This window comes from Amblyraja radiata, chromosome 13 (assembly GCF_010909765.2).
Source record: "Amblyraja radiata isolate CabotCenter1 chromosome 13, sAmbRad1.1.pri, whole genome shotgun sequence".
Lineage (NCBI taxonomy): Eukaryota > Metazoa > Chordata > Chondrichthyes > Rajiformes > Rajidae > Amblyraja > Amblyraja radiata.
Genome location: NC_045968.1, coordinates 13,745,120 through 13,760,462, shown reverse-complemented (window position 1 = coordinate 13,760,462; position 15,343 = coordinate 13,745,120). Strand labels below are relative to the sequence as shown.

Genomic DNA, 15,343 nt, shown 5'->3' with positions numbered 1-15,343 from the left:
TTAGCACATTTTGGTCAAGCTCTGTGCAATATTAAAACCTGCACAGCCTGCCAAGCAGGGCATATTTCATGAGTGTCAATTTATCCTAACAAAGCAATGTAGTCGTGCAAAATGTATTCTTGGTGGGGTTGTTGATTCTAAGAAACCCAACAAGGGAAGTCTTCCATTATTAGAGTTCGCAGCAGCATCGGTCAAACTGTTGAGCATAATTCAATATTTACCAGGACAATGGAAAGACAGATTTATGAACAATTAATGGTGGTTCTGGTGCTTCGCTCCGTGTGAAGCAACAAAATGGGCACGAAAACAAAGGTGAAACATATACATGTCGGTCCAGAGAATGGGAAAACAATTTTGAAGTTCAGATGCTGATGTACAAGCTGCGCATTCTGGTTCGCAGTGAAATTCAATGATGCAGTAAATATCATAAATCTGATATGATTGATAAAACAAAAACAGAATAGTAACTACACTGTACACCTGAAATTAAAAAAAGCTAAAATACAGCATCTGTGGTTAAAGAAACAGAATAAATCTTTAAAACATCTCCAAGTTTGCAGATGACACAAAGCTGGGTGGCAGTGTGAGCTGCGAGGAGGATGCTATGAGGCTGCAGGGTGGCTTGGATAGGTTGGGTGAGTGGGCAGATGCATGGTAGATGCAGTATAATGTGGATAAATGTGAGGTTATCCACTTTGGTGGCAAGAACAAGAAGGCAGATTATTATCTGAATGGTGTCAGATTACAAAAAGGGGAGGTGCAACGAGACCTAGGTGTCCTTGTACATCAGTCACTGAAAGTAAGCATGCATGTACAGCAGGCAGTGAAGAAAGTTAATGGCATGTTGGCCTTCATAGCGAGAGGATTGAGTATAGGAGCAAGGTGGGCCTACTGCAGTTGTACAGGGTCCTGGTGAGACCACACCTGGACTATTGTGTGCAGTTTTGGTCTCCTAACCTGAGGAAAGACATTCTTGCTATTGATGGAGTGCAGTGCAGGTTCAACAGGTCAATTCCCGGGATGGCGACACCGACATATGATGAAAGAATGGATCCACTGGGCTTATATTCACTGGAATTTAAATGGATGAGAAGGGATCTTATATAAACATTATAAAATTCTTAAGGGATTGGACAGGCTAGATGCAGGAACAATTTTCCCGATGTTGGGGGAGTCCAGAACCAGAGGTCACAGTTTAAGAATAAGGGGTAGGCCATTTAGGACTGAGATGAGGAAAAACATTTTCAGCCAGAGAGTTGTGAATCTGTGGAATTCTCTGCGCAGAAGTCAGTGGAGGTCAATTCACTGGATGTATGCAAGAGAGAGTTAGATATAGCTCTTCGGGCTAGGAATCAAGGGATATGGGGAGAAAGCAGGAGCAGGGTACTGATTCTGGATGATCAGCCATGATCATATTGAATGGCGATGCTGGCTCGAAGGGCCGAATGGCATATTCCTGCACCTATTTTCTGTTTCTAAAGGGATATTTTGCACTTACAAGCTAATGGTATTTCAAATTAATTAATCATAATTGGATCAGAAGACAAGTTTGTGTACGTCGGGTTGATTGTATTAGTTGAAACCGGGTGGACCACGTGAAGGTTGCAATCTCCCAACCCTCCTCCATGCGCCTGAAGTCCCGCAAACCCTTCTGGTCTTCCGTTAAATCTCTGGAAGACTTTGACTCCAAGACTGAGTGGCGCAGAGCCTGGAAAGATGCCAACACCAACAACGGAGAGGTCATCACAGACCCCACAGTAACTGATGCTGTCCTGGTCTGGATGTCTACCCTTGATCTACAACTTTAGGCTGTGTACGCCATATGCAAGAAGAAGAGGACAAGTGATTTGACTAAGATTACTCTAATAACACATGTTATTAGAAGGTCCATTAGAAATTGTTCATTATGATTGGCAATAATCCCTGCAGATCAGAAAAGCAATGTAGCAATTACTGCTTTTTGTTCGGTTACATTGATAATTATAAGGTGGTGGCGCATCAATTGTTTAAAAGAACTCAAACTAAGAATCCAGAAGGGAAATTGTTATCAGGAGTCTGACAGCCAATTACTTTCCATTAAGCCTTGTAGATATTTCGCCTGAGGTATAATATGAAAGGATATCTTAGCTTTAGATGGACACAAAAACCTGGGCATTTTCAACAACAGCAAGAAAACTTGGGAAGGAGTGGGTGTAAAAGAGTAAATAGGGGAAAAGGAACATTTACCAAAGGTTCTAATGATACTGTGGTTACAATTGCCCGGGCATCAAAGAAGTTATAATGCATTTTTAAAGAAAAAAAATCTAAATTGGTTCCATGGTTGTTGCTATGGCTATGAATGCAGAACCACTTTAATTCTTTAGCATAACTGTCCTGTTCATTGGTAATGGAATGGTTGCTAAGGGAATATCTGTGTGGTGCGTGGGTGTGAAGAGAACACAGCTGTTAAGAGTTTAAGTATTAAACACGCTGTGCTGTGCCACCATAAGGAGTGAAAGTATTTTGTAGCACGCATGCCTTGCAGGGAATATCTTGTTGGCTCAATAACGCTGCCCATGAAATTAAATGTGATCTGTCAAATTACCACAAAATTGGATTGAAAGGCAATAATAGATTCTGTTTGCCCTGTAATTCATAGATATTAGCCCAGGGGTTCCCAACCTTTCTCGGTCCCGTTTACCCCCGGCTACTTTAATAGCACATAATAATGTTATTTCACTTATTTATGAACAACTAATGATGAACAGATACCAGAACCAAACACAATCAGTCAATGAGAAAAAATATGTACAAATCCAGAATCAACAAATTCACCCCCTGGGTAGGCGAAATTTACCCCCTGGGGGTAAATTTACCCCAGGTTGGGAACCCTTGTATTAGGCCAATTGAATGATTCCCCAGTTTTCTAGAATAAATCAAAAACATGCAACATATTTATGATTATTTATTAATTTGATCCATTTCAAAATGATTTTTCTGTTTTTTCAATCACTTTTTTTGGCAATGTTGCTCAGTGTTTTTCACAGCATTTATTCTAGATTTTGTCATTACAGATCATTTTTCTTTTAGTTTTTCCCCTGAAATACCCCCAGCTTCACACTGATCTGCTATCAAATTATTTGATGTGCAACGTTTCCAAACTGCATTTTTATCTGCTATTTGATACAACATACCTGGTTGGTGCCTCCCCCTCACCTCCTGCACCCACTGCCCTTCCTGTATCCCCTCTCCAGACTGTCTCATTCTCAGAAGCGCAATTCACCAGCACATTCACTAATTAGATATAAAACTGAAGCTTACATCCAAAAATCAGAAAGACTTGACGACAATCATTACTTATTGCAGAATATTTTTTTCAGTATTATCTCATCCCCCCCCAAATGTTTTGCAGTTCACAAATCATCTGAATTTTCAAGAAAATTGTTAATAGCAATATATTCTACATGTTCAACATAAGAAAACAGTTTATATTCTGCATGTGTTTCTCCTTGGAGCTTCATTTTAGTTTGTTTGTTTCTTTATTTAATTTAATCAAAACAAAATAACGTCTTGGTTCTGAGTGACAAATGGTGTTCAGTCTTGCACTTCTCCAGTATTAGCCAGGTCCCTCTGTGATATTTGTATCACACGACAGTCTCAGAAACATCAGTGGTAATTGGTAGATTTGGTATGTAAACGTCACCAACTGATGGGATTGCTGTCACAATTGACTGGTACAACATTGTTTTCAGAGGCAGAATTATTAGGAAGGAAGGAATACTTTATTGTCACATGTGACTAGGCACAGTGAGATTCTTTGTTTGCATACACAATGTATACAGATAGCAGCCACCTACGGTGCTGACAAAGTTACCAAACACACCGGCATACCCTTTTGTCCCCCCTTCCCCCACCACAGCAGTTCCCCCAAGCCAGGTCCCCATTGTCCATTGTTCTTCCCCTCTCCCCTCACGGTGGTTCTCCACGCTCCCATTGACTGTCGACCGCGGGTTGACCCGCGAGGCATCGCCGCCGCCGCGAGGCTTCACCACTGCTGAAGCCCCATTGTCGCAAGGCTTCACCGCTGCCGACACATCACCCCTGTTGACGCCCCACTTCACGCCTCCGTGGTGCCGACCTGGGCTCCAGCCGCGGCTTCCGTCGGCCGATTCGCCCGACCCGGGCTGCTACCCACAAGGCCCCAGCCAGGCTTCTATCCACGAGGCCGGGCCCCGACCCGGGCTTCTACGCGGCGATCCGGGAGGCATCGAGACCGGCTGCGCCTCGATAAAGGCCTCCGGCTGCATTCCCAATCCACAGCCGCGGCCCCACCGTCGGGAATCACAAATTGTTAAACTTCACTTCCTGCAAGTTTTCTTTATAAACAGCATCATCTTTGCCAACCTGCCTGGGTCAATATCTGGATACAAATTCCGCTCTATGATCTTCGCCATCTACTTAAGTTCAACTGCATAATGGCTCACATGAAGGATTTGTGTCTCTATTTTTTTGTGGTTGTTTATTCATGTTAGCTTTTATCTACTTACATTATAATGCAAGTCACGCTTTAACAGTGGAAGCCCCAGTGTGATTTGAATTGTATTGTCAATTGTTTTTACATTTGCATTTCTTCGATCTTTAATGAATGTTAGATGAAGCAAGATTTGGTTTGATTATCATTCAATGCAATTCAGCTCTACATAACAACGTGAAAATGATATTTAAGCCATGTCACTTCTATGCATTGTGTAACATAAGCAGAATAACTCCTACAAATTCAGCGGGTGAGGCAGCATCTATGTAGCGAAGGAAATAGGCGACGTTTTGGGACAAGACCCTTCTTCAGACTGATGTGGGGATGGGGGGTGGCGGGACGAAGAAAGGAAGAGGCGGAGACAGTGGGCTGTTCTTCCCGCCCCACCCCCACTTCAGTCTGAAGAAGGGTCTCGACCCAAAACGTCACCTATTTCCTTCGCTCCATAGATGCTGCCTCACCCGCTGAGTCTCTCTAGCATTTTTGTCTACCTTCGATTTTCCAGCATCTGCAGTTCCTTCTTAAACTCCTACAAATTGAAAGTTTTCACTCTGCCACTATAACATTTCAATTGTTGCCAGGACTAGAGGGTGTGAGCTATAGGGAGCGGTTGAATAGACACCTCCATGGTCTTTTACCCAGAGTAGGGGAATCGAGGACCAGAGGACATAGGTTCAAGAAGGGGAAAAGATTTAATAGGAATCTGAGGGGTAACTTTTTCACACAGAGGGTGGTGGGTGTATGGAACAAGCTGCCAGAGGAGGTAGTTGAGGCTGGGACTATCCCATCGTTTAATAAAAAGTTAGACAAGTACATGGATAGGACAGGTTTGGAGGGTTGTGGACCAAGCGCAGGCAAGTGGGTCTAGGGTAGCTGGGACATTGTTGGCCTGACTGGGCGAGTTGGGCTGAAGGGCCTGTTTCCACACTGTATCACTCCATGGCTCTAATTACAATTTCCTTTGTAAAAGCTATGGAGATTCTTAAATGATTGGCATTACTTTATTTTCTGGCCATTCTGAATCAAATGAAAAACCCAACATGGACTTACTATGATGTTAAAACAAAACTTATACAAGGTCCAACTTTTCTATATTGAACAGATAAAAACTGCAGATTCACATCTCCATACATGTGAATAGGACATTTTTTCTTTGAGATATACGCGTGACAATATTTGGTCGAGTTATAAACAATTATGAGGGTCCCAGATAGGCAAGGTAGTAGGAATATTTTCCCCTTGGCAAAGATATCTAAAATTAGAGACCATAGGTTTTGGGTTGGGAGTAAGAGGTTTAGAAAGAAGCTGAATAAATATATTTTCACCCGGACAATTATTTGGTGGAGATGGTTGCTCTTAAAAAGTATCGGGACATTCATTTGAATCAACAAAACATGGAAAGCAAAATACCAAATGCTGGTAAGTGGGATTAGTTTAGATGGATGAGGGACAATCTCATTGAAATCTACTGAATAAGGAAAGGCCTAGATAGAGTGGATGTGGTGAGGATGTTTTCAGTAGTGTGAGAGTCTAGGATGAATGGGCACAGGTTTGAAATAAATGGACGTACCTTCAGAATGGAGATGAGGAGCAATATCTTTAGCCAAAGGGTGGCGAATCTGTGGAATTAATTACCGATGGATGGCAAGTCATTAGGTATTTTTAAAGGGGAGATTGATAGGTTCTTTATTAGTAAGGGTGTTGAGGTTACAGGGAGAAGGCAGGAGAATGGGTTTGAAAGGGAAAAAATAGATCAGCCATGATTGCCTGGCGTAACAGACTCGATGGACTAAATGGCTGAAGTGTTATGGTCTATGGATACATAATTGTCAGTATGGACATTAGGAAATGAGAAGGCAAAGGGCCAGTTTCTGTGCTGTCTGACTCTATAGCTGTAACTTGTAGAGAACTAGGACTTGTCAGACAACAATTCGTCTCCAGAAGTTGCTGGCTGAGTCACTTTGAAATAATATTGATAGTCCTGATGGTCACATTGTTAATTCTGCTGCAAACTCCAACACATTGTAATTAACAGTTAAAACTAATGATGGGACACAAATCTATCAGAAACAAGATTGACTAGTCAATAGAAGGGTAAGAAATAGCCAAGAAAGTGGACATAGATGTCTCATAGATATAAAAGCTCCAGGATAATTAGAAGGAATGAAAGAAAAAGAGTAATTGAAAGAAAGTAAAACAGCTTGAGGGATCTTTCACTGTGATACAATGTCAATGGAGATGAAAAAACTGTTCACTCTTCATTGTCTCGAGTCTTGAATCAAGATCACTGAAGCTTTAGTCATCAATATACATTCAGAGGTTTTAGCTGCAAAATACTGCCAAAACCCTGCCAGCTCCTTCACTGAAGAGGGGATACGGCTTATGCTAAACATCTGGAGTTCAAAGTTAACCTACTAACCAGCCCATAATACACAGCACCATCCCCTGACAATCAAGGTAACCTGGAAAAAGGGGAACACAATTCAGATCTCAGGAGCCATCTCCCAACGAAGGCAGGCATTCATGAAGAAATTCACCACCATTTCCAACGCTCAAGCACCTTCAGCAAACTAAGAAACGGGTTCACCCGTCAACCACACAACTCTAGCTCACCTGTATCCACATATCCAGCAGCCCACTTACCATAATTCTTTACCCTCATCCATATGCTCATCTCCTATTCCAAAGTCCCATATTTCTCGTTTATTCCCCCCATATCCCCATCCACCTCATCCTGTCTGTGGAACTCTCTGCCTCAGAGGGCGGTGGAGGACGGTTCTCTGGATACTTTCAAGAGAGAGCTAGATAGGACTCTTAAAGATAGCGGAGTCAGGGGATATGGGGTGAAGGCAGGAACGGGGTACTGATTGTGGATGATCAGCCATGATCACATTGAATGATGGTACTGGCTCGAAAGGCCGAATGGCCTACTCCTGCACCTATTGTTTATTATCACCCAAATTCCTCCCTACGGCTTTGGATTTCACATCTTCTTTCCCTATCTGACACCTTTTCGTCTCTTTTCACCTCTAGCCTTTGTCCCTTACACCACTCCTCTGCCGGCCAGCCCCCTACTTTTATCCACCCGTCGCAATGCCAGGCTTTGTTGCAACAGCTGTCCCTATTTACTGACCTCCAGAGCCAACATGATTTGGAGTATCATCAGTAATGAATGAATCCAAATAGTTGATGGAATTACTCACAGTAAGTCTCCAGAAGAGATTACATCCCATTCAGAATGTCATCCCATACAATCAACACTGATAATGTTATCACATTTTAGATCCAAAGTCTGATGAACCACTGGTAACGCTTTCACTTCACTATAGTTAGATATAGCAGAAGAGATAATGCTGTCTTTCTCAAAGCACTTTAAAGGCTATGTATTAGTGATGTTGTTAGCAAGGAGCCTGCATGCTGTGATAAAGGCTTGATGAACACAGGTCTTATTTCCCACTTGAACAGTTCAAGAGGGAGCACAGTACCTCTGCGTGGTGCTCTGAAACATCGGAAGAAGAATGGAGAAATGCAGAGACAATCAGCCATGGCACAGTTTTGTGTTCCACTGAATTGGTGTAAAACAGATGTGGATAAATTGCTATGGCTGGTGTTTAACTAGATAAAGCATTATCCATTAAGCTGGAATTAACTGAAGCCACCAAATTCAAAGATGGCCACCCAACAAAAGCGATATATAGAAGATAGACATAAAATGCTCGAGTAACTCAGCGGGAGAGGCAGCATCTCTGGAGAGAAGGGGTGACGATTTGGGTTGAGACCAGGTCAACCTGAAATGTCACCCATTCCTTCTCTCCAGAGATGCTTGCTGCCTGTCCCGCTGAGTTACTCCAGCATTTTGTGTCTATCTTTGGTGTTAACCAGCATCTGCAGTTCCTTCCTACAGTCTATTTGATCTGGCAGCACCATCTAATTTGTGCAAAAAGCAAAGTGCTGGAGGAACTCTGTAGGCCAGGCAGCATCTGTGGAGGGAAGTGGACTGACAACATGTCTGTTTTTTGCTCAAGATTCTAACATCTGCAGTCTGTTGTGGCTCACTCTAATTTCTACTGGCAACATTCTAAAATGGCATAAAATATTGTTTGGCTTCTTCAGTCCATAGAAAACATAGAAAATAGGTGCAGGAGTAGGCCATTCGGCCCTTCGAGCCTGCACCGCCATTCAATATGATCATGGCTGATCATCCAACCCAGTATCCTGTACCTGCCTTCTCTCCATACCCCCTGATCCCTTTAGCCACAAGGGCCACATCTAACTCCCTCTTAAATATAGCCAATGAACTGGCCTCAACTACCTTCTGTGGCAGAGAGCTCCAGAGATTCACCACTCTCTGTGTGAAAAATGTTTTTCTCATCTCAGTCCTAAAGGATTCCCCTTTATCCTTAAACTGTGACCCCTTGTCCTGGACTTCCCCAACATCGGGAACAATCTTCCTGCATCTAGCCTGTCCAACCCCTTAAGAATTTTGTAAGTTTCTATAAGATCCCCCCTCAATCTTCTAAATCTAGCTAGTACAAGCCGAGTCTATCCAGTCTTTCTTCATATGAAAGTCCTGACATCCCAGGAATCAGTCTGGTTCCATATCAGATGCAGAAAGTATACAAATGCCTATTGTGTGCAGATGATCTGCACCCTTTGTCTTTCCTGCCCTTGGAACTGCCTTTGCCCCTCAAGATGCCAGCATTTCTTCTACCATCGCTGGCTCCAGCCATTCATTCACCATTGCCCTGCAGCCAACTCTCTCAATTGCAACCCCACTTGGTAGAAGGCAGCAGTGTACAACAGAGGTGGGAAGGTGATGGAATGTGACCCAGAAATGTTTCTGTTCTGGTTCGTCTGTCTGACCACAGTTTATATTTTCCCAATCAGTACCAGAGCACACAAAAAAAAACTTGTTTCAAAAAGTGCTTTTTTTGGACAGAATTATCTTTTAACTTTATACAACTTATCTTTACACTGTAGTTACATGAAATGTTAATTAAGCAGACTTACACAAATAAACAAATAAATTATGTTAAACATTTTTATCAACAACAATTTGTAACAAATTCTCATTACTTCAGAGTTGCAACAAGAAGATGAGGTGTTATGCAAATCAAAACAGGAATTCAACGTTGGGAGATTCCTCATGCGTGACAAGAACACAAATGTACGATTTGTTGCTTCTCCTAACCAAACTGGCATGAATCATGTCACCATTTTTTGCATAGTTCATTTGCACTGAAATGTTTTCAAAATTGTGCATGGAAAAACATGTTGCAATAAAAAAATTATTAGCCACATAAAAGTACGTGAAACTACATCAGTTACCTCGACTTGAATTTGTGAGGTGAAAACATCCATTTCTGTTTGGCTCCTCAGTGGAAGAAAGAAGTGATTTGGCCAAGGATGCAGCCACTGGCTGGACCAGCAAAGATGTAAGGTTTGTGCGATGCTCTCTGAAGCTTCCACCTTTTAAAGTGAAACAAACATATATTAGCTCAACATGGTCACTACCCCCTTCATAAAAGACACTGGATTGTGCTTGCATACTATCCATGCTATAATCTTTGTATGATTCTGTGGGCTGTGATGTTCTAGAAAGCAGCATATGAAGGAAGTTCGGCATGTCTCCAATCACTCTTATAGCCCTGTCCCATGGTACGAGTTCATTCTAAGAGCTATCGCGAGTTTAAAAAAATCAAACTTGTGGTAAGCACGGAGATTGAACGTAGCGGGTACGTTGGAGCTCGGGGACGTCTCTTAGCAGCTCGTAACGCTAACAGCAGGTACTCGGGAAGACTCGCTAACAGCAGGTACTCGGGAAGACTCGCTAACGGCAGGTAAGCACGGGAAGACTCGTGAAGATTTTTCAACATGTTGAAAACTGTCCACGAGAGCCCCGAGTACCGACGAGTGGCCATTACCGTAAATCTCCGAGTTCGAATCAGGGCAAACTCGGGAGAGTTCTTGGAATGAACTCGTACCGTGGGACAGGGCTTTTACAAACCCTTACAGATGCACCATAGAAAGCATACTGTTGGTTTGCATCACAGCTTGGTTTGGGAACAGCTCGGCCCAAGGCCGCAGGAAATTGCAGGAGTTTTGGGTGTGACCCAGTCCATCACACAGTCCTATCTTCCCACCATCGACCCCATCTGTACTTCATCTAATTCATTATTTTTCACTGAAATATTCCTTTTCGTGGCTGAGGAAAGAGGTTAAGTTTGAATTGACAGCAGAAAAGTCCAAATAACTTCTCTGATGAGTGGTACATATAGAAAAAAGACGCTGATCCCTGCTAATGCAGCTTTGACCCGATATATCGCCATCGCTATCCATCTGCAGCAGGATCTGGATCGATTGGCCAGTTGGGCTGAAGAATGATTGATGGAATTGAATACAGAGAAATGTGAGGTGTTGTATTTTGGGTAGTCTAACATAGGCAGGACCTACTTAGCGGTAGAGCTCTGGGGAGTATTGTAGAGCAGAGGGATATAGGAGTGCTGGTGCATGGTTACTTGAAGGTGGAGTCGCAGGTAGATGGGTGGTCAAAAAGGCTTTTAACATATTGGCCTTCATCAGTCAGAGTATTGAATATACAAGTTGGGAGGTCATGATGCCGTTGTATAAGATGTAAGTGAGACTACATTTAGACTATTGTGTTCAGTTCCGGGCACCATGTTATAGGAAAGATGTTGTCAAGCTAGAAAGGGTAGAGAAAAGATTTACGAGGATGTTGCCAGGTCTAGAGGGTCTGAGCTATAGGGAGAGGTTAAGTAGGCTGGGACTTTATTCCTTGGAATGCAGGAGCATGAGGGATGATCTTATAGAGGTGTATAAAATCATGAGATGAATAGATCGGATAGATGCACAGAGTCTTTTACCCAGAGTAGGGGAATCGAGGACCAGAGGACATAGGCTCAAGGTGAAGGGGAAAAGATTTAATAGGAATCTGAGGGGTAACTTTTTCACATGGGTGGTGGGTGTATGGAACAATCTGCCAGAGGAGGTAGTTGATGCTGGGACTATGTTTAAGAAACAGTTTGACATATACATGTATAGGACACGTTTGGAGGGATATGGACCAAATGCGGGCAGGTGGGTCTAGTGTAGCTGGGACATGTTGGCCGGTGTGGGCAAGTTGGGCCAAAGGGCCTGTTTCCACATTGTATGACTATGATGATGAATGATGAGACGGAGTACAGGAAGGAGATTGGGAACCTTGTGTCCTGTTGTCGAAACAACAACCTTTCTATCAATGGCAGCAAGACAAAGGAGATAGTGATCGACATCAGGAAGCAAAGAGGTCCACATATCCCAGTTTGCATTGACAGTGACGAAGAAGAGATGGTTGAAAACTTCAAATTCCTAGGAGCCAATATCACCAACAACTTCTCCTGGACCACCCATATTGAAGCAATGACCAAGAAATCACACCAACGCCTCTACTTCCTTAGAAGGCTTAGGAGGTTTGGCATGTGCCCTACAACTCTCCCCAACTTCTACACATCCAAGACCGCAAGAAATTGCAGCAAATTGTGGACGCAGCCCAGACCATCACACAAGCCAATCTCCCTTCTATTGACTCAATTTATACCTCACGCTGCCTCGGCAAGGCCAACAGCATAATCAAGGACGAGTCGCACCCTGGCCACTTCCTTATCTCCCCTCTCCCATCAGGCAAAAGGTATAGAAATGTTAAAACGCACTCCTCCAGATTTAGGGGCAGTTTCTTCCCAGCTGTTATCTGGCAACTGAATCATCTTAGCACGATCAGAGAGCAGTGCTGAACTACTACCCAACTCTCTGATGTCTCTCGGACTATCCTTGATCAGATTTTACAGGCTTTACCCTGCACTAAACGTTTTCCCTTATCATGTATCTGTACACTGTAAATGGCTCGATTGTAATCATGTATTGTCTTTCTGCTTATTGAATATATGCAACAAAAGCTTTTCACTGTAACTCGGTGCACGTGACAATAAATTAAACTAAACTACATTCATTTTGGATGTGAATTCCCCTCTATGGAATTGATAGATGATTTGAAGCTTGAGATATACTTCATTTTGCATTTATTCTTTCAACAACAAATTTACCTCATTTCGCTACTCTAAATCTGGATCGTGGTGGAAATAAGGGCTTATTGGAGATTTGAGCTAAAAAAAGTAATTGGTTGGACGCGTCTTACATAGATCAGCTAACCCTGCCCTGCTGTCACTCAAGCCAATGCTGCATGAACTGAATGAATTATATGTCTGTACAACCCTAAAGCATTGCTCAAGCTACATTTAGCTTCCACCTGGTCTTCCTCGTCATGAAAAAAATCCATTTGTTAGGATGTCTTAATATCTGTATGTTTTTTTAACCTGACCACTAGTCAACCATTGCGTAAGATGAGAAATAGGTTCCCAAGGAAACCCTGTTTTGCAGTTCAGAAAAGTGGCCTTTACTCTACAGATAAAATGACCTGTTGTTGAACTAACTTAGACGATTGATGAAGATTAGAATAAGAATATATATTCTTGGTTGCACCATAAAAGAACACTTGTATTACAAATACAAGCTTCCACAAAACAAGCTTAGACGTGTACCTAGCGAAAAGGAGCATCACAGTCTGATATGATTAACAAATATACTTTCCTGACAAAATGCTGTTTCTTTTTCAAATATAAAATACTCCTATTTTTACTGCTGATATTTATTACTGATACAAATTTACCAAGCTCCCATTTAAATATAGTGCATGTTAGAATAAACAGTCTGAAGTAGCTAGCTTTACATGACATAGCACCTTTACACATTTGCCCTTAAGAGAAAAAATAACTGGAACATTATAGAAAATGCATACTAAAAAAAATAGATAGCAGCCATATAATGATAGGCTGTCATTTCTACACAAAGATATTTTACAAACCAAGAAAACTGGTGTATAAAAAACATGTCATACAACAGAAAAATAGTTTGTGGTCAACTATTACACGATCTGCAATCATCAAGCTTTTCTGTTATTATCAGTATTATTCAGAATTTCTTTCAAAACCTAACAAATCTAATGTACATTAAAAAAAATTGTAAACAACCAATACTTGTATGTTTTCACTAAAATGTAGATTTGTTTTAATAAAATGTATTGCCCATTTTCACTAATTTTATAAACATAACAGCTTTTATTTTAATATTTGATAATGCTTTTTATATTTAAATAATTTTGAAATAGAGATCTTTGAAAACGCATAAGAAAACAAAATATGCTCCATAAATGTGCTCAGTATATTTCTTAAAATAGTAACAGATCAAATTCCATGCATATTGTGCACTGACTGTCAATATAATTGCAATGTGTCTAGCAAAGAAGGTGACATTTAGAAAAGGTCTCACATCTATTTTGAAAATAATAATCTTTTATTTGAGAATTGGGATTTGTCAGGGATTAGCATGATTCTTCCTGTGTATATTTCGTAAAGTTTGTTTTGCAATCTAAGATTATATTACTTCATTGAGACTTAAGTGATGTATCAGGCAATTCTGTATGTTCTCAACATAATTCCATTTTCAGAGGTTCCTGTAGAACTGGCTACTTCAATCTGCTTGTTAATCAATACACCAAAAAAAGTTTAATTTACACAAATTACATTTCTTTCCATCTATTGCAAGGAGAAAAAATAAATATAAATTATTTTGCAACTTTAAAAGGAGATATATCATTATTTTTATTCTTATTCCAATACATTGACACATTAATCTATTTTTGTGTTTGGATTGTACATCTTAAAATATCTATATCTATCTATCTATCTATACATAACTAAAACTCTGATCTTGTTATCTTCCTGTTTGCGCGTTTCTTCTATTTGCGGAAAAACGGTACGCGATAGCGCTACGATTTTTTTTACCACCTCACTCACCGTTCCCCTGTGCTACGAGTGCAACAAGTTTCCGATCGGTGGCATATTGTAAAAGTTAGCGAGGTTTAGAAATCTTACCGCGCGTGCGCAGATCGAACTCCTCTCCTGCCAGTCAGGGCCATGTGGATTAGTCCCTTCTCCTGTCACTCCGCAGGACGGTCTGCCCCTTCCTGCGCCATCGCGCCTTTACTGGTGCTGAGGGACGCTCTGGATGGCCGGCGGAGATCTCCAACCGGACACAATTTTTGGAGGGACCGGAAGCGGCCCAGCCTGGCCTGGCGCGGAGTCGGAGATGTCACCGATATCATCAAACGGAATGCGGAGACACTGATCCCAGAGGAGGACGACCAGCGCCCGCTGTGAGTCCCCATCGCACCACCAGCACCTGCCCCTTCCTCTCTGTTCCCCCTTGCTGGCTCCTGCCCCCCTCCCCCTTGATACTGCCCCTCTCCCCATGGCTCTTCCCCGTCTTTTCTCCGAGCTCTCTTCCCCCCTCCCCCCCTCCCCCCCGCCCACACATCCCTCTCCCCCACAAACCCCCCCACCGCCCACACTCCCCTCCCCCACAACATCCCCTGCCCACACACCCACCCCCCTACAATGCGTTGGGGAATGGGTTGCGTTGGGGGACCAGGCCTCTCGTGTGACTGGGACCCAACGGGTCCCACTTAGTCTAGCGTTTTTAGAAAAGTAACAAAAACATATATACATTGCTGTCTCATAATTAGATTAAATATTTTGGCACATTGTGGCACAGTTAATAAAGCTGCTGCCTCATGGACCTGTTGCCCAGGACTCGGATTCAATCCAGGCTATGGAAGCTGGCTGTGTGGAGTTTGGATGTTCTCCCTGTGACAATGTGGCTTTCCACTGGATGCTCCAGTTTCATCCCATATCCTAAAGACAGGCAAGTTGGTGTGGA

General features: G+C 42.3%; 1 protein-coding gene across 4 annotated transcripts in view; it reads right to left on the bottom strand.

Annotated features, from left to right (window-relative positions):
- Positions 1-15,343, bottom strand: part of naaladl2 (N-acetylated alpha-linked acidic dipeptidase like 2) — a 663,050-nt gene that overhangs the window by 200,511 nt on the left and 447,196 nt on the right. For all 4 annotated transcript variants that reach the window (XM_033031269.1, XM_033031267.1, XM_033031271.1 and 1 more), the window contains one exon: positions 9,842-9,982. In XM_033031269.1, coding sequence (XP_032887160.1) covers positions 9,842-9,982 — 141 coding nt within the window. The remainder of the gene's footprint in view (positions 1-9,841; positions 9,983-15,343) is intronic.